The sequence below is a fragment of the Mytilus trossulus genome, chromosome 8 (assembly GCF_036588685.1).
Source record: "Mytilus trossulus isolate FHL-02 chromosome 8, PNRI_Mtr1.1.1.hap1, whole genome shotgun sequence".
NCBI classification, from domain to species: domain Eukaryota; kingdom Metazoa; phylum Mollusca; class Bivalvia; order Mytilida; family Mytilidae; genus Mytilus; species Mytilus trossulus.
Window position 1 is genome coordinate 44996588 of NC_086380.1, and position 27285 is coordinate 45023872.

General features: G+C 30.8%; 1 protein-coding gene across 1 annotated transcript; it reads left to right on the forward strand.

Annotated features, from left to right (window-relative positions):
- Positions 1–6290: 6290 nt before the first annotated feature.
- LOC134681008 (acetoacetyl-CoA synthetase-like) lies at positions 6291–25325 on the forward strand. Its single transcript, XM_063540352.1, has 18 exons — positions 6291–6462; positions 12208–12311; positions 12763–12880; positions 13118–13228; positions 13762–13859; positions 14720–14834; positions 15919–15997; positions 17029–17170; positions 17467–17547; positions 18203–18327; positions 19600–19664; positions 20152–20274; positions 20913–21026; positions 21435–21560; positions 21875–21944; positions 22741–22799; positions 23734–23939; positions 24743–25325. The coding sequence occupies exons 1-18, from the start codon at positions 6339–6341 to the stop codon at positions 24878–24880; spliced, it is 1998 nt and encodes a 665-aa protein (XP_063396422.1). The 5' UTR covers positions 6291–6338; the 3' UTR covers positions 24881–25325.
- The last annotated feature ends 1960 nt before the right edge of the window (positions 25326–27285 follow it).

Here is a 27285-nt window from a genome sequence, read left to right on the forward strand (position 1 = left end):
TTCAACAATAAGCAAAGCCCATACCGCATAGTCAGCTATAAAAGGCCCCGATAAGACAATGTAAAACAATTCAAACGAGAAAACTAACGGTCTTATTTATGTAAAACAAATATGTAACACATAAACAAACGACAACCACTGAATAACAGGCATATTTCGTGAAGGTTTGGTGAAAAAAATGTTTAATAAACTATCTAATTGAAAGTTATAACAGTTTCCCCATATTGAACAACATTAATATAATTGAGGTAAAACGTAAGCTTTATACATTATTTATCTAGCTTTGTGATTTAATTATTGCTTTATCCTTTTAAGTAAAGAAGAGTTAGCTTTTTTATTATTATTATATATTCAATATGAGAAGACCAAGATAGTGATGCATCAACAAAAATACCTAGAACCTTTTCACATGTACTTTCTTTAATTTTTTGTCCATTTATTGTAAAATTTGTTTTCCGTTGATGTAACTGAAAGTATTCTTTTATTTGTCCTTATTGATATTACTTAATATACTGTTTAGTCTGATTTTGATGGTATCCATTTAGCGTGGTTCTGTACTTGTACATCCCGTCATTGTGTTATAGTTCTATGGTAAAAAATATGTATTCGTGTCTTTCATTTTTGCTAATGTGCGTTGTCTATATATGACTTTTGTGTTTCTCTGTTACATGACGTGGATATGTACTTATACATCCCGTCGGGCATGGGCGGTGACGACACATCTTCACGGAAATAAGATCAATGCCAATACAAATGCATACCAAATATCATTGATTACAAACATATTTAAAAAAAAATGATGACACTGTCGATGTCGAGAACAGCACGCGCATGTAGGCGAGACAAAATTACAAAAATCAGGTTGTGTGTTTAATTATAGAAATTTTCGACTTCCTCTCGCAAAACTGTGTATTAATAGGGCTGAAATTGTTACTTTGATGTAAAGTTATCTCATTGGCACTCATACCACATCTTCTTAAATCTATACACGATGGTCTTGAATAAAATTGAAAATGAAAATTGAGAATATGTCAAAGAGACAACAACCCTACCAAAGATCAGACAACAGCCGAAGGCCACCAATTTGTCTTCAAAGCAGCGAGAAAAGTTCTGCATCCGACGATGGGCATCAGCTTGCCCCACAATAAAAATGTGTACTAGTTCGGTAAAAATGGACGTCATACTAAATTCCAAAACATATTAATAAACTAATATTAAAAATACATACAAGATTACAAAGATCAAGGGGTTCCTAACTTGAGCCAGGCGCAAAAACGCGGCGGGATTAAACCAGGGCCTTTCTATACTAACACTACAAGTAAAGAAAGTCCCCGATTAATATAAAAAAGAAGATGTGGTATGATTTCCAATGAGACAACTATCCACAAAAGACCAAATTGACACAAACATTAACAACTATAGGTCACCGTACGGCCTTCAACAATAAGCAAAGCCCATACCGCATAGTCAGCTATAAAAGGCCCCGATAAGACAATGTAAAACAATTCAAACGAGAAAACTAACGGTTTTATTTATGTAAAAAAAAAATGAACAAAAAACAAATATGTAACACATAAACAAACGACAACCACTGAATTACAGGCATATTTCGTGAAGGTTTGGTGAAAAAATGTTTAATAAACTATCTAATTGAAAGTTATAACAGTTTCCCCATATTGAACAACATTAATATAATTGAGGTAAAACGTAAGCTTTATACATTATTTATCTAGCTTTGTGATTTTATTATTGCTTTATCCTTTTAAGTAAAGAAGAGTTAGCTTTTTTATTATTATTATATATTCAATATGAGAAGACCAAGATAGTGATGCATCAACAAAAATACCTAGAACCTTTTCACATGTACTTTCTTTAATTTTTTGTCCATTTATTGTAAGATTTGTTTTCCTTTGATGTAACTGAAAGTATTCTTTTATTTGTCCTTATTGATATTACTTAATATACTGTTTAGTCTGATTTTGATGGTATCCATTTAGCGTGGTTCTGTACTTGTACATCCCGTCATTGTGTTATAGTTCTATGGTAAAAATTGTGTATTCGTGTCTTTCATTTTTGCAAAGATGCGTTGTCTATATATGACTTTTGTGTTTCTTTTTTACATGACGTGGCTATGTACTTATACATCCCGTCGGGCATGGGCGGTGACAACACTTCTTCACGGAAATAAGATAAATGCCAATACAAATGCATACCAAATATCATTGATTACAAACATTAAAAAAATGATGACACTGCCGATGTCGAGATCAGTACGAGAACTGTCTCTCGGAAAACTGTATGTATTTATATGGCTGAAAATTCGCCTGTTAAATACTATACCTTTTCGGACTTTTAAAACGTTTTGCATGATATACGGTTTAAGATATGATAAGCAGGACATATTTTCCATCATGTTATTATTGTCATAAAAAATTGTCCATGACTCTGTCAAAATATCAAGTCTTGTTCCGCCTGTCAACCTAAACTGTAAATGGCTACATGGAGTAATCTGTTGCTAGATGTAAGACTACGAGGCAAAGTGGTATATAGGGTAGAAAAATCAAAATCGCAAATTATAAGCATGCAATTTATCAAGTACTTCACATTCCAATATTCCACTATTTTCAAAGGCCTTATTTGCACGACTTATTATCCGGTTTTTGTGTGTACCAAGTGTACTAGTAAGTAGAATACATAGTTAAGTAGTGTAACAATAGCTTATAAAGGACGAAATAATTCTTTGCTTGTAATGAGTTATGTGCAGCTTCGGAATCCAGTACATGGTTTGAACTTTCATTGTACAATGTATTTGGTTCTGCTTAGAAAAGAATCACAGATCTGAGTCTGTGTACTTTAAACTGGATATGAATATACGGAAATTTTCATGTCACTGTGGGAAGACATTTCCAGTGTAGATTTAAAATTGAAATTTTCTGATATAATAAAAATATAATTATGTTATAATATAAAATGTTAACTGGGAGTAAGGACCTACATGTAGTTCTTAATTGAGATCCTCATACTATGGAAAGCCAACGGGGTCAAACTCAGTCTTAATTCGTAACTTGTAGTTGTGTAATTTCTAAATTGTTAATTCGTAAATTGTTAATTTGTAAATTGTTAATTCTTAAATTGTTAATTTGTAAATTGTTACTGTGAAATTCATAATGCTTAATTGGTAAATTGTCAATTTGTAACTTTTAATGTACCTTTGTATGGAAAGCCAACGGGGTCAAAATTCTTAATTCGTAACTTGTAGTTGTGTAATTTCAAAATTGTTAATTCGAAAATTGTTAATTTGTAAATTGTTACTGTGAAATTCATAATGCTTAATTGGTAAATTGTCAATTTGTAACTTGTACCTTTGTAGTTTCAACATTCTTAATTGGTAAATTGTCAGTTTGTTACTTGTAACATAGACGTTGCGCACGATATTGGTGTCACTTTGGAAATGTGGGTTAGATGGCGGGTTAATCAAATTCAAGCTCTTATCCTATACAATAAATAGTCATGTTATGCATATCATTCGAAAGGAAATAAACCATAGAACTCAATAACATAGATGAATTTGTGCTTTGTGTATTTTTTTTACGAAAAAAATGCTCATTTCGATGCCTATAACGTCATTTTAAGGGTGTCCCGCTGTTACAATTTTGTTTTATGTGCGTCTTTGAAATCCCAGTGCGGATTCATTAGTAAGTAGAATGGTTTAAAATTTTACAACTATATTGTATACATTTAACGTTAAATAAAGTAATAGACGTTTTTAACTATAAGAGTAGAAAGATCGTCAGAAAAGTTTAAATAAAAAAGAGAAAAAATGTCCCAATTTGCTGCTCAACCCGTAAAAAAACTTTCGGTCTTCAATTTCATAATATATAACATACGAAAATGGATTTTAATAATATCAGAAGAGTTATACATGTTCCGAGGAAGCTATCTGAAGTCATCATTATGTAACTGCGGTCTTATTTTAAAAACACCGTCATTTTCCCCGTGTCCAATAAAATGTCCCGATGGACAAAATAACACAAAGAATAATTCAGAGGCTTTTTATCCAACGAAATTCTACTATATCTCAAATTTTTATCACCTGTTAACTGATATGAATGGAAAATACATTTAATTTTCTTTAAAATGATATGATATGTTCTTTTGTTTGAGTTGCAGGTAGAAAATCGGAAACGATCTAAGATGTCCAATGAAATGTCCCCGTACTGTAATTTGACGTTCGCTTTATAATAACGTTAAACTGTATACGACTTTTCTTGCATATTTGCCATAACATAATTTCATGAAATGGTCTGATCTATATAAAATAAAGTTCTCGTTCAATATGCATTTAAATGTAGATCTGCATTGTTTCAAGGATATAAGATGTCGAAATATTTAACTCGGATATTCCATAAAAACAAGGTCCCGGAGCTATAACAAAGGGAAAACTTACTAATGACCACACCCCCACTTTATAAAAGCAAGATACATTGAAAAAGGAAATGCAAACAAAAGTGAGACCTTCTTAATTTTACCCCTCAGCTAAAAAAATTAGGCAGTTAGTTTTTCTAGTCTTAATTGTTTTACGTTGTCATTTCGGGGCCTTTTATAGCAGACTATGCGGTATGGGCTTTGCTTTTGAAGGCCGTAAAGTGACCTATAGTTGTTAATTTCTGTGTCATTTTGGTCTCTTGTAGAGAGTTGTCTCATTGGCAATCATACCACATCACTTTTTTTATATATATATATTTCAATCATTTAACAAGACATCAAATTGTTATTTTGTGTTATTGTTGCATCTGTAATTCTTCGGAAAAAATAAAAATTGTTCATTTAATTAAAATTTTGTTCAAATTCAATGGAATTTTGTATTTGGACCGGCTTGAAAAAATAAAACCATATAAAGAAGCAACTTCGAAAATCTCTGTACTTTAAGCGACATTTCACATGAGTAGAATATGAGGTCAACGTTTAAAACTTTTCGTGGAACAACTTCAAAATCGTCTTTTTATTTGGAACGTCGTGTAACGCTAAGTGGCACCAATAACGTGCGTAACGTCACAAGGGTACCCAAATTGCACCTATTTAGAAAAAAATAGCAACAAAAATCTTACAAGATTTCCTAGAGACTAAACAATTTGTATTTTTATGATTTGATACTATGCACATCTTTCAACACAGGAAAACATATTTAGATATACATAAAACGTTCATAGTTTTTATCAACAGATGGACTGTTTACTGAAAAAAGCAAAATGTACGAAAACGTCACCATGCGACGTCATCAAAACGTCATCTTTTTAAAATTAGCAAATACAATATATTATAAGTATCCATTTCGTAAAAATGAAGAGTAAGCATGGACAAATATCCAATTGTTCAGAATATTTGAAGAAATTAAACAAAAGCCCGGTTATTAGACTTTTGACGATGTGAATCTAAGCATGGATGCAATTTGGGTACTCCTCATTACAGAATCATGGATAGTTTGGAGGTTGATTCAAACCCATTTTTCAATGACTCAATATGGAATATGGATTAAAATTTAAATTGGTGTACCTATACAATCAAGAAGGATAGGGCTACAAAATAAACACAGTATGGACATTTTTTTCTTGATCATAAAAAAACGTAGGTGAAAAAACTGTCAAAATAGGTGCAATTTGGGTACCGTCACGTTAACTGTGCAATTTCATAATGCTTCATTCGTAAATTTACGAATTAACAATTTAGAAATTACACAACTACAAGTTACGAATCGACAAGTTACGAATTAAGAATGTTGACCCCGTTGGCTTTCCATAGATAGATCTGTGGGAAAAGTTTCAAGTTATATTCCTCACTGAGCTGCCTTTACAAAATACTTGACAGTGGTAACGTTAACAGTTTCATATGGCATCCACGAAATGAAATGCAATTTGTTTTGTTATTGTATTCATTCAACCTGCGGCTACTTTTTGGAACTCTTTTAAAAATAGTTATGCCCCGCATATGAAAATTCGAAAAGGTCAAAATGTCAAAACTACAGCACATGAGAGGTGTGTCTGATGTAACCAATGAAATCTTGAGAAAATGGTCCGAGATATAACTACCCACTTGTCTTTGTATAAAGTGAAAATATGTTTCATAGAATCCCAATGAAGACTTTAAAAAAAACTTAAACAATTTTGTATTCCTTTTATTAAGTAAAATAATTCGTAAACTGTAACATTCATTCATTCCAAGTTGTATGTATGCACTATATTTTACAACTTAACCGGAAGTCGCCGTAAAAATATTTAGATGCAATTTGACTCCATAAGACACGTTGTGAACATCAACAAAACTGTACTCTGAAGTAGAAAATGGATTGCGCCGGTGACTCGGGTTGTTTAGTTCCGCCAATCAAATGGGAACCACAATGTTCTGAAAATACAAAGATAGACAAGCTTAGGAAGTTGATCAATGACAAATATTCAGTGAATTTAAGTGAGTGTCAGAAAAAATCTCTACTTTCATTTTGACTTTTTCGTCAGATTATCTTTACCAATAAGCTAACTGTAGTTGACTGTTGTCTTCATCAATAAGTGATGATCAATATTCATTAATCTAGTGTATGATTGAAATATAAGACAAAGACGATGATTTTGTAACCGAAAACACAATACTTATGTTTTTTAATAAATATATATTTTTTTTTATTTTGTTGGATTGCTGTCAACTATTTTTTTTTAACATTGTGTAATAATAACCAGTTATACATGTACATAAGTTGAAACACCCTTCATGGTTGACTTCACATTTGTGTCCTGATCAACAACAAAGTCTTAAAAGACCATACAATTATGATTGTTTTCTCAACATAAATTTGTATATCTTCTATAATCTCACACCAAATTTATGAAATACATTCTTGGTGTAAACAGAAAGTCAAGTAATATAGCTGTAATGTCAGAGCTTGGTAGATTTCCTATGTATTTTACTATAATTTTATCAATGTTAAAATATTGTCATAGACTGGAACATTTGACAGAAGGACTATTATACAAAAAATGTATGATGCGTTTATATGTTGTAAACAGTTATATAGCTCTAATGTAAATACAGGGTATTCTAGTATAGATTATATTCAGAGAGAAATTGAATTACCAAATTTTGACCAATCAATTGGTTCTTTATGTCAGTATGTTAAAAATAAACTATGTAAAAGTTATGTCACATTTTGGAATAAACTGAAGTATCAAACAATTAACTCTGAAAAAGGGAAGCTTGGTACTTATTTTTCCATAAAAAAATGTTTTAATAAAGAAAAATATTTAGAATTGCAGGACTTCAAAAAAAGGCAGTCAATTTGTAAATTAGGCCATAATAAATAATAGGTTTGTTTGCCCAAACGCTACCTACCCAAAAAAAAGCTGCCTACTCAAATTCTTTTATTGTCCTGATTTGAAGAAGTTTTTTTTTTAATCAAATAGGCATGAAGACTAATAAACATCTGATACTCCAATTTCTTTTTTTGAAAAAAAAAAAGAAAATGCCTACCTACCTACCCACTGTCTCAACCTTTGGGTAGGGTTTGGGCAAACCAAAATATTTTTAAGTGTGCTCACTCTTTAAAAATTGAAACAGACAGATATTCAAAAAAGCATATAGAAAGATCTGAGCGTCTTTGTACTAATTGCTCACTTGGTAAAGTTGAAGATGAGCTTCATTTTTTATTAGAATGCCCTCTTTATGATATTCAAAGGGACGATTTTTTTCAAGACATTTCTAACAATTGTTATAATTTTATAAACTTAAATAAATCTTCTAAATTTGTATGGCTCTTGACCCAAGAAAATGTTACTCTTATGGAAAAACTGGGTTGTTATATTTGTGACTGTTTTGAATTAAGGAGATCAGGCATGAGCACTGACATTAAGTCAAGTAAATAATTTGAAAATAAATACATATACATGTATAATGTAATTTTATTATTCTTTTATTCACAATATATATGTGGTTTTTAGCTTGATTCTGACCAATGCTTATATTCCAATTATATATGTATATGCCTCTATTATTGCTGTTGTTACTAATTAGGTAAATCAATTGTATCTGATTTTATGCCCTTTATGGGCCCTGTAATTTGGGAAATAAAAATATTCTATTCTATATTCTATTCTATTCTATTCTAAACACCCAGGCGCAGATCCAGAGGGAGGGTTCCGGGGGTTGGAACCCCACTTTTTTAGGATGATCAATGCATTTGAATGGGGACATGTAGTTGGAAACCCCCCTTTGTCCTGGGTCAGGAACCACCCCAGGAGGATTTTGAAAATAAATAACTCAGCCTTGATAATCAAAAAAATAAATGGTTTGTGGTAGTTTGAAAATAAATAACCTGACTTGCAATGTTTTGAAAATAAATAACTCAGCAGGTCTATAGCTTTTTGGGCCTTCAGCGGTTCCAAAACCCTTCAAAAATTTTTTGGCCTCGATCCGCTCGGCTAAATATGTTTGACAATACTTTAAAAGGAGGCTAGGTAAAACCAAACTATATTAACTTTAATACTATGTATGTATGCAATATTGCTTTGGAATATAAATGATTCATTTTGCGAAGAAAATTATAAAATACTTTTAAATCTAATTATACCAATTGTCTTTTATAATATACTTATTACTATGTATTTGGTCTTTTGTGGATAGTTGTCTCATTGGCAACATACCACATCTTCTTTTTATGCGACCGCAAATTTTGAAAAAATTTTCGTCGTATATTGCTATCAATTAGGAATTAGGGGCCAAAAAGGGCCCAAATAAGCATTTTCTTGGTTTTCGCGCTATAACTTTAGTTTAAGTTAATAGAAATCTATGAAATTTTGACACAAGGTTTATGACCACAAAAGAAAGGTTGGGATTGATTTTGGGAGTTTTGGTTTCAACAGTTTAGGAATAAGGGGCCAAAAAAGGGCCCAAATAAGCATTATTCTTGGTTTTCACACAATAACTTTAGTTTAAGTCAATAGAAATCAATGAAATTTAAACACAATGTTTATGACCACAAAAGGAAGGTTGGTATTGATTTTGGGAGTTTAGGTCCCAACAGTTTAGGAATTAGGGGCCAAAAAGGGACCCAAATAAGCATTTTTCTTGGTTTTCGCACCATAACTTTAGTATAAGTAAATAGAAATCTATGAAATTTAAACACAAGGTTTATGACCATAAAAGGAAGGTTGGTATTGATTTTGGGAGTTTTGGTCCTAACAGTTTAGGAAAAAGGGGGCCCAAAGGGTCCAAAATTAAACTTTGTTTGATTTCATCAAGAATTGAATAATTGGGGTTCTTTGATATGCGGAATCTAACTTTGTATGTAGATTCTTAATTTTTGGTCCCATTTTCAAATTGGTCTACATTAAGGTCCAAAGGGTCCAAAATTAAACTTAGTTTGATTTTGACAAAAAATTAATCGGTTGGGTTCTTTGATATGCTGAATCTAAAAATGTATTTAGATTCGTGATTATTGGCCCAGTTTTCAAGTTGGTTCAAATCGGGGTCCAAAATTAAACATTGTTTGATTTCATTAAAAATTGAATAAATGGGGTTCTTTGATATGCCAAATCTAACTGTGTATGTAGATTCTTCATTTTTGGTCCTGTTTTCAAATTGGTCTACATTAAAGTCCAAAGGGTCCAAAATTAAACTTAGTTTGATTTTAACAAAAATTGAAATCTTGGGGTTCTTTGATACATGTACTTAGATTTTTGATTATGGGCCCAGTTTTCAAGTTGGTCCAAATCAGGATCTAAAATATTATATTAAGTATTGTGCAATAGCAAGTCTTTTCAATTGCACAGTATTGCACAATGGCAAGAAATATCTAATTGCACAATATTGTGAAATAGCAATATTTTTTTTTAATTAGAGTTATCTTTCTTTGTCCAGAATAGTAAGCAAGAAATATCTAATTGCACAATATTGTGAAATAGCAATTTTTTTTTTTAATTGGAGTTATCTTTCTTTGTCCAGAATCAACTCAAATCTTTGTTATATACAATGTATATTCATTTTTTACTACCAACTGATAAATTAAAATAATCTTTACCCATCAGTGATAACAAGCAGTTTTTTTACATCTTAATATTTTATGATGTATTTAAATGAGTAGTTATTGTTGCAAACTCCATTAGAAATTTAATTGAGATTAATTTGGAATAAGGGAAAGGGGGATGTGATTAAAAAAATTGGGTTCAATTTTCTCATTTGAAATGAAATTTCATAAATAAAATTAAAATTTCTTCAAACATTTTTTTGAAAGGATTAATATTCAACAGCATAGTGAATTGCTCTAAGAGAAAACAAAAAATTTAAGTTCATTAGAACACATTCATTCTGTGTCAGAAACCTATGCTGTGTCAACTATTTAATCACATTCCAAATTTAGAGCTGAATCCAGCTTCAATGTTGTGTCCATACTTGCCCCAACCGTTCAGGGTTCAACCTCTGCGGTCGTATAAAGCTACGCCCTGCGGAGCATCTGGTTTATATTTGTATTTCTTTTGTCCTGTCTCACTGTGTATTATCTTAAAATGTTTGTTTATTATATTGTCCTATTGTACACAAGTACAAAAAAAATGTATGTGTCTGGGGTTATGAATGAAATCTTGAATCTTAAAATTTCTGCAGGGGATAATGATCTTTTCTGATTAAATGGTACATAATGACTTGCTATACATGTATAACTCATTAATTAACAAATATTTTTTTAAAAATGTATGTTTTCGAATATCATAAATATAGTTGTGAAAATGAATAATCTGTCCCTTGCTTTAATGAAAATGAAAAATCTTGCTTCAATAATGCAGAAATAGAATAATCTGTCCTCTCAGTTTACAAAAATAAATAACCGATCAAAAACAAATCCTGTTTTTTTGGCACCAAAGGGAGATAATTTGGAGCTTTTTCAATGATTTAAACATTTTGAAAGTGATCTTGGGCCAAACCGAATCGATTTTATTTGGTTCATTTTTGTACCGTATCATAAAGTAAAAACTAATAGTGTTATAAATAAAAAATTTGTAGTGAAAAAACAAATGTTTAATTTTTTGCTGAAATTTTTGTACCCACGAGCTTCTTCAAGTTAAAATTGAAATTGAAAAAGGATACTGTGGATTCATTAATTTTCGTGGGTATCAATTTTGTGGATATTTAAATTAAGTAGTTTTGCCAAAGTCTGCATACAAGCCTAGAAAAAAATTTGTTATTCATTGTATATTTGATTCATTATTATTCATTCAATGGATAACAATTTTCGTGGATTTCGTTGTTAAATGCAATTAGGTACATAAAACATGTAAAATCATATTTTCAAAGTTTATATATCGATGAATAAAGATAATTGTTTGTTAAAAGTAGCTTTTTATTTATTTTTTACGTAAACATAGAGAGTCAAAACAGTCATGATAAATGTTATTGATGCTTCTGATAGAAAACTATTGACCAACATGCACAGCATGTGTCAAAGAGACAAGAACCCAACCATGCCAGTTAAAGAGCAGAAAATAGCTTACGGATACCAATGGACCTTTGATTTAACACAGCAAGAAATCCCACACCATGAGGTAGGCTTCAGCTGGCCCCTAAACAAAATTGTGTACTAGACTTGTTCATTAAAAAAACATACAAGACTAGCAATGGCCAGAGTTTCTGGGTCAGGCGCTTACTTGTGGTGGGGTTAAACATGTTTTGTGAGATCTGCATTGAAAACACAGAATATAACAACCATGACAACTACTTTAACAGTACAAAATAAGTATAATAAAACATTTGTTTAATATAACGAATTAATAGGTATTTGTCAGTTGCATTGAAGGATACCTATTAATTTGTTATATTAAAAAAATGTTTTATTATACTTATTTACACTTTAATGAAAATGTATCAGCTAATTTGAGAAATCACACAAGTTGAGAGGTTACCGTAGTTGCCCATAAAAATTTGATATTACAATTTTAAAAGTTTGATGTTACATCAAAAAGTGATTGTTGCTTGATGTCTGAAGGTTTTTTTGTGCTGATCTATGGTCATTCCAAGACAGCCTTTAGACTGCAACATTGGACATGTCAATCATTGTGTGGTAAGCAAGAGGATATAAAATCAAACTTTGGAAATTCAGTAACTGATAGTACATGTACATGTAAAAAGAAATTCTTACAGGATATTTTAGTGATTCATATTTTTATTGCTTTTCAGAAACATACAAAGAATTTCATCAGTGGTCATGTGACAATTACAGTGAATTCTGGGAGGAAGTGTTCAAATTTACAGACATTATATATTCTCAACCCTACTCGCAGGTATTTTAAATTTATGAGAGAAAATGTTTGGGTAATATACAAACAAAAATAAAGCGCACACTAAACATGCTAAATAACAAATAAAACCCCATAAAACATACATGAAATATCAAAGTCAATATACACCCTTCATAAGTAAGCTTGGTTCTTGGTGGCAGAAATGTCTTAGTAGTCCTATTACATGTACTGGATCACTGACCTGTTAACACTGAGTTAAGACTACACTTGACAGGTGCATTTGTTTCCAACTAGGATTGTCAGTTTTCCTGCTGGAGGTCTCTGGTTCTCTCCTGACACTCACAAAGAAAAATTAAGTCAAGAAATAGTGATGAATTTGGAGTTAAAAAACAATCAATCAATCATAAGAAGCTAACTTTTCTATATCAATGTGATAGGTGTTGCATAATGTTTAATAATAAAATTTGAAAATTAACAATTTGAATTTTTGCAGGTTGTTGATGAAGAGAAAAACATTGCAGACATACCGGAATGGTTCTCTGGGTGTCATCTTAACTTCACAGAAAATATATTACGATACAATGATGACAGGGTGGCAGTTTTTGCTACAGGTAAGTGGATCATAAACATTAAAGATTATTTAAAAATTTAAAAATAAAAAAATAGAAGACATCTTTACTTTAGCGAATGATATTCATCATAATAACAAATATTAATTTCGGGGTTCAGACAATTATATCAGAACAAACAATCAGTTATTTCTTTAACCGGCTTTGATTATTGACATGGGCATATATAGTATACAAATCTGGAAGGTTCAACTAAGTTTTAACTATTTATTTTTTTAGGAGAAGGTCTTGGTGTATCTAAGATGACTTTCAGACAGTTGAGAGAATCAGTAACTAAATATGCAACAGCACTGAAGAAAATGGGTGTACAAAAAGGGGACAGAGTTGTTGGTATGTATTTGAAGAAAACAGGGCACATACACGTATCAAAGTGAATAAAATATCAAATTCAACAACTTTCACAAATATTTAATTGCATCAACACTGAACTATTACAATAAAATTAATATGGAATTTCAAATTTGAAAATTCATCCACAGAAATTGTATGTTATTTAAAAACTAACTTTTTGCAAATGTTACATTCAATTTTAAAAATGACTTTATTTCATAAATTGAAGTTGGCAAAAATAATGCATCATAAGCTGATGGACTATGGCTGCTGATATTGTATTGTAAACTGTAACTATAAATAAAGAAGATGTGATATGATTGTCAATGAGACAACTCTCCACAAGAGACCAAATGACACAGATATTAAAAACTATAGGTCACCGTACGTCCGTCAACAATGAGCAAAGCCTTCATAGTCAGCTATAAAAGGCCCTGAAATGACAAATGTAAAACAATTCAAGCGAGGAAACAATACTGTAGAAACTTATCGAAAATGCATAATAAATATTGAAGAAAACTTATTTTCATTAGGGTACATACCAAATTGTTGTGAGGCGTTAGAAGCTATGTTAGCTGTGGCCAGCATTGGTGCTGTGTGGAGCTCTACATCACCAGATTTTGGTGTACAGGTAGTGTAGGAGATATTCAGAAATGATTCAAAGAACTTTGAAAAGAAAATAATGGCTTCTCTGTATGATATGTTTATACCCTGCCTAAAATAGCAAAGTAGCATTATGTTTTCTGGTTTATGTGTCCATCTTTTATTTTCTTCCCACCATGTTTGTCCTGTGTCAGATAAAGTTACCATGAGTATCGATCACTGCAAATATAAAAATAAGTAGATGTGATATGATTGCCAATTAGGCAACAAGAGAACAAATAATACAGAAATTAACAAATATAGTTCACCATACAGTCTTTAACAATAAGTCAAATAAAGGCAACAGTAGCATACCACTGTTCTAAATTCACAAATCAATTGAGGAAAAACAAGTCCTTGTTGCAAACTAAAACTGAGGGAATAACACCAAATATAAGAGGAAAACAACGACACAACCGGAACACAACACTAAAACGCAACACACACAAAATCAAACTATGATATAACAGTGGCCATTTTCCTGACTTGGTACAGGACAGAAAAAATGGTGTGTTGAACCTGGTTTTGTGGCCAGACGAACCTCCCGCTATTATGACAATTTTATATATAACATTAAATGACAACACTACATGACAGAAATACAATACAAATAAATGGAAGCACATAAAGTACAGAAAAACACAACTATAAAAGCTATCAAAGGTTACCAGAGCCATATATAGCCAGCTATAAAAGGCTTCAAACAAGAGAACTAATGGCCTGATTTATGTACAAAATAATAATAATAATAAATTAAAAAAAAGGAATACAGCAACAAATGTATTGAGAATAATGATTTGCAAAATGAGATTAGCATATGATGATAGTTTTAGTGTTTTTATCTTGCAGGGTGTTTTAGACAGATTCACACAGATCAGACCTAAAGTTATTTTTAGTGTAAACGCAGTCTGGTACAATGGGAAAATACATAATCATTTAGATAAACTTGCACAGGTTGTACAAGGTAAGAATTAAGGTGATACATAACACTGCAGGGAGATAACTCTGTCATGTCTGTAAAAATTAACTGAACTTTTTACACATGTTCTACATTGTATTGTTAAGGAAATATTAATCTTCTCAATGATCAAAATAAGATTTTGTCAAACTGATATATATCTAATGAAATTTTTGAATAAAGTGTGTAGTTCAAGATTTTTTTTTAATTTATGTATGTGTCAAAGGGTCAAAGTGAAAATTTTAAAATTACAAACGAGCCTAATTAATTTAAGTCAAGGGGTTTGGTAACCTCCTTAAGTTGCCTAGTGATAATTTTGAATCCAGACAATGTGAAGATCTTATAGCTTGTGAAGAGAGCATAATGAATACTCAAATATCAAGTTTATGCTAAAATGATGTAATATAGTTGACTTAATTTTTTTTTATCTCATCTAAAAGTCATATGAAACTTAAAATTATAAAAAAAAATGATGCATATGTTTTTATAACTTAATGGTTAGTTTTTATTATAAAACTTATATAATTTGTCAAAAATTTTAAGAAATAACTTGTTTTTTAATTGCTTGCTTCCAGTAAACAATTCACCAATATGCATGTTTCCGTATACAGTGAACTCAGCCTTACCTTTCTTGTAAAAATTCAGTGATTGCAATATGTATGGATCTGTCATTGATAAACATTATTTTATTGTACATATTATACATGTGCTCAATTTCCATGCTTCTTTGTTGATTGTTTACTAAAAAGGTGACAATCAGTTAACTACGGTTTCAAAACACAACAATTGATTAGCTGCCATGTTTTCACATCATAACAGATAAAGAGAATTTCTTTTTTACGATTATAAGATATGAATGCGTAAACAATAATAAAATCATGCACAGAGTCCTAAGTTTATGGTATATTGTACATGCATTGGTTCAAGAATTGGATAAACATTATTTTTCACCAGTCACTTGTTTCATCTGACTTTAAAAACACTTTATATCCATATTTATCCACACAATGAAAATGGAAAATAATCACACTTTAATAACAGATAAAAGTAACATTTAACAATACAATTAAATCTTTGTTATTTTTTCCAGGTTTACCAGAATTAGAGAAAGTTGTTGTGATACCATTTGTACCAGATGCATTATTTGATTTGTCTAATATAAAAAATGGGTAAGTTTGTTGTTTATTTTTTTATCATGTTAATGAGTATAATACCACTTTCTCCACAGTTTTATTATACATAACCAAAGATCATAAGGGACAACATCTAAAGATCAATGTAGGATAAAAAAAAACTTAAATCAAATAGTTTGGGGGTGGGTTGGGGATTAAAATTGCTGCAAGTTTTGTTTATCCAAAATCAATTTTTCATATATCCATATTTGTCAATCAATTTTCCCAAAATTAAGTTAAGAGAAGGGTGGATTTTAGTGAAAAAACATTGTGAATTAAGATTTTTATTTATCTATTTCACTTGTCAGTAAGAATGGCATTTGTGCCCTTTTAAATGCCTTCAAAAGAGTAAAGATTCCATTTTGAAACGGATTTTTGTGACAAAAATGTTGGTTATTGATTTTGGGATGTACTGCGGCCGGGTGGCAGGGCGGGCGGCAACCAAATGTTGTCGGTGCATTTACTCATTAACTGTTCAACCAAAGCTTTTCAAATTTTAATATATGGTTACAGACAACAAAATGAAGGTCAAGTTCAATAATGACGATTTTGACTTTTACCGTTCAGGAGTTATGGTTCTTGAAAGATTGAAAAATGGCTTTTCCAGTCGTGTCCGTGCATTTACGCATGAACTGTTCAACCAAAGCTTCCCAAATTTATGTATGTTGTTACTGATGACAAAATGGAGGTCAAGTTCAATATTGACGATTTTAACTTTTACTGTTCAGGAGTTATGGTTCTTGAAAGATTGAAAAATGGCATTTCCAGTCGTGTCTGTGCATTTACGCATGAACTGTTCAACCAAAGCTTCCCAAATTTTAGTATGTTGTTACTGATGACAAAATGGAGGTCAAATTCATTTATGACGATTTTGACTTACGCCGTTCATCAGTTATGGTTCTTATGATATTGGCAGGATACAAATAAATGTTAATAAATCCCGTTTGCTATCGTTGTAACAGCCTCTTGTATCAAGTATTATGTCAATAAAGTTATTGTTTGATAATGCATGTTTTCTTTAAATTTAGATGTGCTTTAAAAGGTTTTTTACCAAACTCGGATGAAGTAACAGAATTAAAATTTGAGCAAGTTCCATTTAATCATCCCCTGTTTATCATGTACTCCTCAGGAACAACTGGTGCTCCTAAATGTATGGTTCACTCTGTTGGGGTAAGTGTATTATAGACACATCAAATAAAGTAACAGTAGTGGCACATTTTTATTGTTTTTCAGTATATGATGCAAAATTATTATTATTTAAGGAGGTGTACTGTAATTCATATTTACATGTTTAATACCTTCTTGAAAATGCATATATTATAAACCTCTGTATATGTTAACAACCACCAGTCAACCTATAATGTTGGGGTGCTAGCTGAAGTTCTTATTTATGTTATCTCATTAGCAGCTACTATTTATTCAATCTTGTTCATTTTAATTGGTAAAACCGACATTATATTTTCTAGGGGACATTACTTAAGCACATGGAGGAGCATGTGATACAAAGTGATATGGATAGAGATGATATTATGTTATATTATACAACGGTAAGTACAAAATTATTTTTGAAATTCATAATACCAAATATTTATGAATTTGGTTTCACTTTATGCAATTTCTAGAACAATAACTATGCACAAAACGTGTTTTATGTGATTTATCATTCAATAGAAAAAGCTAGAAGATTGCTTATGTTACTATGTAAAACAACAGATAGAAGACAAGGATTTGAACACTTCAAATCTTACATGAAGATGGCATCATATGATAAAGACAGAAAATAGTATAATCTAAAACTAGGGTAGAAGCAAAGATATTATATATTTATTTTTTTTAATTATGATCAGAATGTAAATTTAGAGAAAGGGGTTGTAAGATAAGTAATCCAGTTCAGTGGCGGATCCAGAAATTTTCATAAGTGTGGGCCCACTGACTGACCTAAGAGGGGGCCTGCTCCAGTCACGCTTTAGTGATTCCCTATATAAGCAACCAAATATTTTCCCAAAAGGGGGGGGGCCCGGAACTCCCGGCCCCCTAAATCAGCCTCTGCAGTTGTCTATATAACATCCACCTCTCTAAGACATTTAAAACAGACATCTATTCAAAGGTTTATTTTCATTTATTTGATTTAATATACTTTACATGCAAGTTCAACACTGTATTGATGGTCATAGTATCCTATATATTGTGACCTAATTATAGGTTGGTTGGATGATGTGGAATTGGTTGGTATCAGTTTTGGCTGTTGGAGCTGCTATTGTTTTATATGATGGTTCACCTCTGGTACCAAAAGATACAGTTCTGTGGGATTTGATAGATGAAATAGGGTAATGTTATTATTATTTTTTCAAAAAATTATATAATGATTTGACCAATGATTGATAATCATTTAGCTCATATGAACTAGAGTTTGTATTAGATTATACACAAAAAGTTGAAAAGGAAGGTTAAACATAAATTAAAAGATGTGAGATTAATCGTAAATCAACAAAATATTGTTTGAATTAAACACAATTATGTTCTCATTCGTTCCTTAACCGAACATTAGACCGTTGGTTTTCCCGTTTGAATGGTTTTACACTAGTAATTTTGGGGCCCTTTATAGCTTGTTGTTCGGTGTGAGCCAAGGCTCCGTGTTGAAGGCCGTACTTTAACCTATAATGGTTTAATTTTTAAATTGTTATTTAGATGGAGAGTTGTCTCATTGGCACTCACACCACATCTTCCTATATCTATATAGCTACACTGAAAACTGAGCTTCGAATGAATATATACTGTAGTTTGATAAAAAAAAAGAAAACTATTCCTGCTTTTGAAATTAGTGCAACTTAAGTTGTAACTTTACAATCAAAATATAACATAAGTTAAAGGTCCAATTTGAACCAATGGTCAATTAGAGTGAATAAACAATCACACTTGAATGTACAAGTGAATACGCAATGGAGTCAGGTGAATTAGATAACAGGGATAAAAACATTTAATGTGGATTGACTAATTTTCATTGATTGAGGAACATTGTATTTATCAAGGATATTCATTTTTAGCATAAAAACATACATTCTCCATTAAACTTTTAAATATGTTGGCTTATCAATACTGCTGAAATCCAAGAAAAGGTTTGTTGTGTTTATCGAAGTAAGTTTAACATTGATGTTCATTGTTAGAATTTTAAAAAAAAGTTTTAACATAGACACTTTCATGCTAATTAGCCTGTTTTGAATATCACGAATAAAACAAGATTTAAATACCCCAATGGTCAAGTAAACAAATAACACATGCAAAGAATGAACACCATTTGCGTGTATGGTCTTGAGGAAACGATGATTGTCCGACGGAAGGGGACAATAATTGGCTGACCTGTTAAGAGAGAGCCATATCTCTTGCACGTTAAAGACACCCTTGTAGATTTCGAAAAAGAGCAGGCTAATGCCGCTACAAGGCAGCACTCGCACCCGCAAAGTGGAAAGGGATTAATATAAGTTGCAAAACTTGTTTTTCAATCCACTATAATTAAATATGTTTAAACTAAAGAATGAAAAAATAACTTGTATTCCATTGAATTTTGATATTAAAGCAGATTTTGATCATTTGAATTTCAGGATAACATTTTTAGGAACAAGTGCCAAATGGTTAGCAGTAATGGAGGATAGAGGATTAAAACCAGGTGAATATGATAATTAAGTATCCTGTATAATAATGTACCATATAGTATTAAAGTACTTGACTAATTTTCACAAGAACCAGGTGAGCTGTTACAGACATAATTTCTTGATTGAAAAGTACTTTTTACCAAAATCGAGAGAAAAGATTTGAAATTAAATTTGACATATAAAATTGCTTTTGTTTTTAACCCATAAGATAATGAAAATGAACCTCACAAAAAAATATGACCAAATAAACAATAAAATTTCAGACATTTCTACATCTTATGGTATCTATTTTATAAAAATTGCACCTAAAGTTACTTGGTAATATTTTTTTGAAAAATATTTATTTTGGTTGAAATGATAGGACATTTTTTGAATGAGGAACTGACTTTTGTCCTATGACTGTACATCACATAGAAATGAGTTTGATTGAAACAAAAATGAATTAATATTTGCACTTTTAATTATATTTTTTCTTACTTGTTGATTTCATTGTTTTTAAAGGTAAAACACACAAACTGGAAAGTCTGAAAGCCATATTATCTACTGGATCTCCATTAAAACCACAGTCATATGATTATGTATACACAGATATAAAGAAAGATCTACTCCTAGCTTCTATCTCAGGTAATATATTGCTTACTAATTTATTGAATTGTGTTTATTATATACTTTTAATCTTCAAGATGTAATGCTGTAATATATGATTGATTGGTGTTTAACAACAATTTTAACATGTCTATAGCTAGTATATTGCTATTTCTTTGTGGTTAGCTTTTATTGGTGAAGGAAGCTGTACTGATGATAAACTTTAAGAAAGATCAAACAATTGACAATTTCTGTAAAAATTGTCTTTTTTTGAAGTATAAAAATAGAGATTTTACTGAAGATATATTTTGAAATAGACATTTACATAAAGGTGGTACCAAACTAAAATTAATTTGGCTTGTCTAATTTTCATTAAATTTTAACAAAATATTTACTTTGCCCCTTTGACAAAAACATTAAAATTTAAAAAAACTTGAACCAGACACATTATCAGAAAAATTTGGTTGGATATATAGCAGTTTGACAAACGACAAATTTTTATCATTGATAAGTTTCATATTTTCTTAACAAAAGAACCTGATTAAAATTTTCAGCTGATTTCAAAGAGTTATCTCCCTGTAGTGTTATTATACCACCTTAACATGTGTTTAAATGAGTATAATGCTGTACATCATCATACATTTTAAATAAGTGAATACTTTTCTCTATTTGTGTAGGTGGAACAGATATAATAGCCTGTTTTATGGGTCAGAATTGGACTGTACCAGTATATAAAGGAGAGATCCAGGGTCCTAATTTGGGCTGCGCCATAGAAACCAGGGATGAAGAAGGTAAATATATCAATTCATTCTTCAAGAATTAGTATTTTTCCTTCCTTGAGGAACCTGCATGATTTTGAAATGGTAGCTCATTGGTTAATGTTCAATTCAAAGAGTAATTAATTTTTCAGTTGCTTGTTTTTAATGCACACTTAGAAAGCTGAAATATATTAAAAAGTTTGATGTCTTTTTTTTTGTTTTTTTGGTTAACTAAAGTCATAATGGGTTCTTAGTGTTTTGTTCTATAGATTAAATTGTTAAATAAGAAGTAAACACTAAATATTTACAGAGCCATAAGGCATACGCTTATCACACCTAATAGAAATCCCTCAAAACTTCATATTAAATAAAAATATTTATTTTCATTTTGTTTGCTATAATATTTACTAAGATATATATTACAACCTTAATTTGTTGTAGGTAAACAAGTCTTTGATGAAGCAGGAGAACTTGTCTGTACCAAACCATTTCCATCAATGCCTGTATTTTTCTGGAATGATCTGGATGGAAAGAAGTACAAAAAGGCTTACTTTGAAATGTTTCCAGGTATTAAACTTGATATAATATAAATAATAATATAGAATATCATCATTATTGGGTACCAAATGTTTTGATTACAAATGAAGATTATTGTATATATAAGAACATTCATGTATAAAACAAAAAGGGCCCAAAACTGCATGCAACAATGTATATGAGTAAAATTTACCAGATGTGTATGGAAATTAAATTGAAACTTGAATAAGAAAAGACTGAAAATGATGAAAAAATCAAGTTCATGATTTATATTAGATATTTGAGAAAATTTAAAAGATAATTTTCAATGTTTAGATTTGATGTTATTTGTTTATTAATTGTAGGTGTCTGGGCACATGGAGATCATTGCTGTATCAATAGTCAGACAGGTGGTATTGTTATGTTAGGAAGAAGGTAAGAAATATGATAGTTGACAGATTATATCTCTTTTAAAATAATAAGCTACTAATGGCAAAATTGATATGAATATTTTAAATTTGCACCAAAGTCATTTTACATGTGCATTCGAATAAATAAACTCATCATAGATACCAGGACTAAATTTAGTAAATACGCCAGACGCATGTTTCATCTACAAAAAGACTCATCAGTGACGCTCAAATCCAAAAAAGTTAAAAAGGCCAAATAAAGTACGAAGCGATAATACCACTAAAGTAAGCCAATGTATTTTATTGCAGAGGAAAACCAGAAGAAAAGATGAATTTCAGTCCTCGAAACAATACTCAGAATAAACTAAATATTGAATAGCACAAACTCTTTAATAACATTGCTTGTTGATGATCATCTGTATTTGGAATTAGTTGTTGCTCCACTAGTGACACCAGTCATCGTACTCATGTCAAACAATTCCTAGTGGCACCAGTCATCGTACTCATGTCAAACGATTCCTTGCCCATTTTAACAAATTATGACCAAGAGTATTACTTGTTTTGTAAGAAACTGAGATCTGCTATTATAAACAAATAATGAACAAATATTAATAGAAAACTGATCAAATTGTTATTTTAGGGAAAAGTCCAGTTTTATGAATTGAACATTGTAGTACTAAAGGAGTGCCTCAATGAGGATAGCATTTTTTTACTTTCTTTTTTGTTAGAGTCTGATGATAATACGTAATAAGACCCTTCACTTGCTATGCTTTTATAAGTATTAATGATCAGATGACCATCATTATTAACATCTATTTCAGTGATGGTGTATTGAATCCTAATGGTGTTAGATTTGGTAGTGCTGAAATCTACAATGTAGGTTAGTAAGTCTATAATAAGTTAACAGTATGAACAATTTACATTGGACATGCATGTCACAGCAATTCTTGTCCTTAAACTATAGTACCATAATTGGGCTTGTATATTTCCCACTGGCAATTTGTTCTCGCCCCCACGAAAATTCAGGTAAAAAAACATCTACATGTATTATAACCTTGCTGGCTAAAGATACTGGAAGGTTTTGGTTGGTCACTGCCCTTTACTATTTCATTTTACAAAATAATGTTTTCCCAATGTAAAAGTAGGAGTAGCCATTTTTGTCACATGATTTAGATGCAGACATATTAATTGTAATCAATGACTTCAAGTAATATAACAGATTACGGGAACAAAAATCATCAAAGATATCTCGTTTATAATTTGGTATGCCTAATGTGAATTCATCTACATAAGACTCATCAAATAAACTTCCCCACCAAAAAAACATTCCACTGTTGAAGAAATACCCACACCCCTATAGAGTTTTACTAGCTCTGAAGTCAGCACTTTTGTATAATAAAAAAAATTGCTGACTTCAGATCTAGTAATACTCTATAGGGGTGCGGGTATTTCTCCAACAGTGGAATGTTTTTTTGTGGGGGAATTTTATTTCAAGCAAGCAGCTTTTATTGCCATACAATGATGGCTTAAAAATGCATTCCATTAAAATATATTTCCTTATGTTTAAAGATTTATTAAGTTGTTAAAAAAGAAACTAAAGAATATGTTATACTACATTTTTCACATGCTCTACACTGAATTTTGTCTAAAGCATTTGCGAGGTTATGTAAGTTCTGGTTTGTACTAAGATTCACACTTACATTACAAACTGTAGATCTACTAGTTAAAGGCATTGCTACATTGGTATACATCATACCAATATTGAATATTCCAGGCAGTTCACTATATCATTGGGATTATATTTTATTTTGCAGTTGAATCCTTTAAAGAAATTCAGGACAGTGTTTGTGTAGCACAAAGGAAGAAGGATAACTCTGAAGAGAGGGTTGTTCTGTTTGTCAAGATGGCCACAGGAAGCAGTTTCTCCAGTGAACTGGTTACCAGAATTAAGACTTGTATAAGAAATGAACTAAGTGTTAGATATGTACCAACTGTTGTATTACCTATTGATGATATTCCAGTAAGATTTATTTATGTCAACCAAACTATTAACCTATTCTTATATCTTTAATTATACCCCCGCTTTGAAAAAGGGGGTATACTGTTTTACCTCAGTCTGTCCATACGTCAGTCAGTCCGTCTGTCCCATGAATATTTTCGTCAATTTTTTTTCAGGAACTGCAATGCCAGGATTTCTGAAATTTGGCTTCAGGGTTTATGTAAGTCAGCTATACCATGTGACACATTTTCAGATTCATCACTCGAAAAATTCCTGTTTACCGACCACTTGTATCATTTTACACATGATGGCCAAGTTGAAACTTTTCGTTGCATTTTTCTCAGGAACTACAATGTCAGGATTTCTGAAATTTGGTTTCAGGGTTTATATAAATCAGCTATACCATGTGATGTGTTTTCAGATTCATCACTTGACAACTTCTTGTTTACCGAACATTTATATATTTTTACACTATTGATATTATCCTCTTGCGGCGGGGGTATCATCAGTGAGCAGTAGCTCACAGTTACACTTGTTTGTTTTGTCTTGGCTATGCAGTAATTGTACTGAAAGCTTACTACAAATACAATTCGTAACTTTAACATTTTCATTATATTGGAATAGGGGATAAATATAGGGATGTGGTATGATTGAATTGCCAATGAGATAACTATTGATTAGAATCTAAAAGATTTGGATGTTAGAGCAACTATAATACACTGTACCACCAAACTTGTGTAATATTACATACCTATTTATTGTAATACATATATTGATTTACATGTTTGTTGAGGTATATATGTTTAGTGCTTTGTTTATTACAGTACACTATTAATAGTAAGAAGGTTGAGGCAGCTGTAAGGAAGGCTATGATGGGCGAGGAGGTTGTACAGAAAGGAGCTTTGGCTAATCCACAATGTCTAGAACTCTATCAAAACATCAAGGAACTACAGAATTACTGACATTCCTCAACAATTAGAGATGGGAGTTATTTAACTTGTATAAACATTTCATAACTGTAGGAACTATGTATTAAAGAATAACTAATGTTATTTCACAATTATCAGTAGAAATGGGAAACGGTAATTACTTAACCTTTGTGGGCGACCTTTGTAGATGTATTATAACTAGTGAAAACTTTACTATTTCATCATGATAATGATTTTGTAAAAGAGACTGTTATACATTGCTTTGTATTTTTTATTTTGTTTTTACCAGTTATCTTACACAGTTATCTAGATCTAACAGATAAGGCATATAGTTGAATAGACATTTTACTTGCAAATAGTAGATTATGTTTACAATTGCAGTGAAGATAACTAAATAAATTTGAATCAAATACTTGTAAATATCTAGGTATCAAGAGTAGATGGGAGTTACCACAGGGTCATATGTCTGTTCATCTTCTAGAATGTGTCCTAAAAAGTACAACCAGGGAGAAACTGGGTATTTCCCCATTCAATTGCATTGATCGTCAAAAAAATGGGTGTTCCAACCCCTAGAACTCCAACCCCTGGTTATTCCATTGTTACTGTAGATGCAGACTGCCATAATCTAAAAAGACAGCAGATCTTAACGCAAAACAACATTGCAAGTAAAATCTGCTAAAATGTAACCCTGAATTATTTGTGACAGAAAAGACTTTTTTTGTGAAAACAGCCATGGATGTAAGCCAACTATGTAAGATATCTTGGCCACTGAGGTCTTTGTTGTAAAAATAATATACATTATCAATGGACATTATTGAAATAACAATTTTAAAATCATGCTTGGTTAAAAATAGTTCCAATAGTTGTTGCTAATTACATGTATTTGAGCTGTGTCATATTTGTCATATGTTCAAGGTCACTGCTGATCAATATTTATTATAAATTGTCTCATTCATATCTTTGTTATTATTTTTACATTTTTGACTGTCCTTTATCTGTGATATTTGTATACTAAATGTATTATTAATGTTGTAACACCATTTTCATTTTATCTAACAAATTAAGTTTGCAAAGATTGAAGTTTTGGATATATCTCATCATGCCCATAAAATTCTAAACCTGCTGTATAGTCAACGTTCAACAAAAAATTATCTGATGTCTATTTACATCTTTAGAATTTTAAGAATTGAGTCGACTCATTTAATTATTTAACACAATAATGCTATTAGACTAAAGGGAATATATAAGTTTACATTTTGTCTAATAAGCTATGACATAAATATGATCATCAGCAGAAAGTTCTTCAAATTTAATGTTATAAATGTACTAGAATTTTCATAATACATGTACCGTGTGATTTAAAATTAACAGTTTGGAACTTTATTTACCTTATAACACAACCAATAATAAAATCTACTACGACAGCCTCATTGGTAAGTCCCCGTGGAAGAACAATGCAAATATATCTGCTGTTTCAAATCAATGGAGATAATGAGCAATGTATATCAAAATGATCAAACTCATTTTATTTTTTGCTTATATGCAAGATTATGGTGTACTGTTACATTCCGTGCATTAGTTTCATATCTTGAAATCTTATCAGATTTTATACTTAAATCATATATGTTTATTTATTTCTGTTTTGATGTGATTTATAGTACGTAAATTCAGAAATTAATGCGAGGTTTTTATTATTGTGAAAAATACGCAGAGTTGTAAATGCAATAATTTAAACTCACATTTTGAAATATTTTATGTGAATTTAACTGGATTTTTTCACAAAATGTTAAAATTAAAATCGCATTTTTAAGTCTAAAATGACAAAATCGCAATAATAAATGCATGCAATAATTCCTGAATTTACAGTATTTTGTTTGTTTGTTGTTTTATTTTTTTATTATTTGTTTATTGTTTACATTGAAATGCATGTTTCTGATTCTATGACAATCTTGATATTTATATGTTTGCTGTATTTAAAGTTATTAAATAGAGGTTAATATTATTATTGATAGGGTATGACAAATGTACAAAATCATGATAGCTGTTGCAATCAGTCAAATCATAAATCAATTGTTTCACTTTCTTGGATTCTTAAAAATGGTTCAAAGCCAATTACTATCAATGGTTTCAGCTGCTTTAAAATATTTCAGACTTTATAAAATGATCCTATATCCAGAAGGCATACATGTTCGTGAAATTGTTCAAAAGTGTAACAAGAAAGGTATGTACCGGTACCTCAGTTTATGAAATCCTGTATATGCTCACATGTAGCTTCAAGTTAGAGAAATACTCAATGAATAGTGCTTATAAAATTATTTAAAGCTTACATTTTAAAGGTCAAAATGGCCTGATAAGCTTGCATTTGAATATATACATGAATGATATTGAATGTGTGACAATCACTTGTAATTACAAAAATTTGCCAAAAATATCATTTA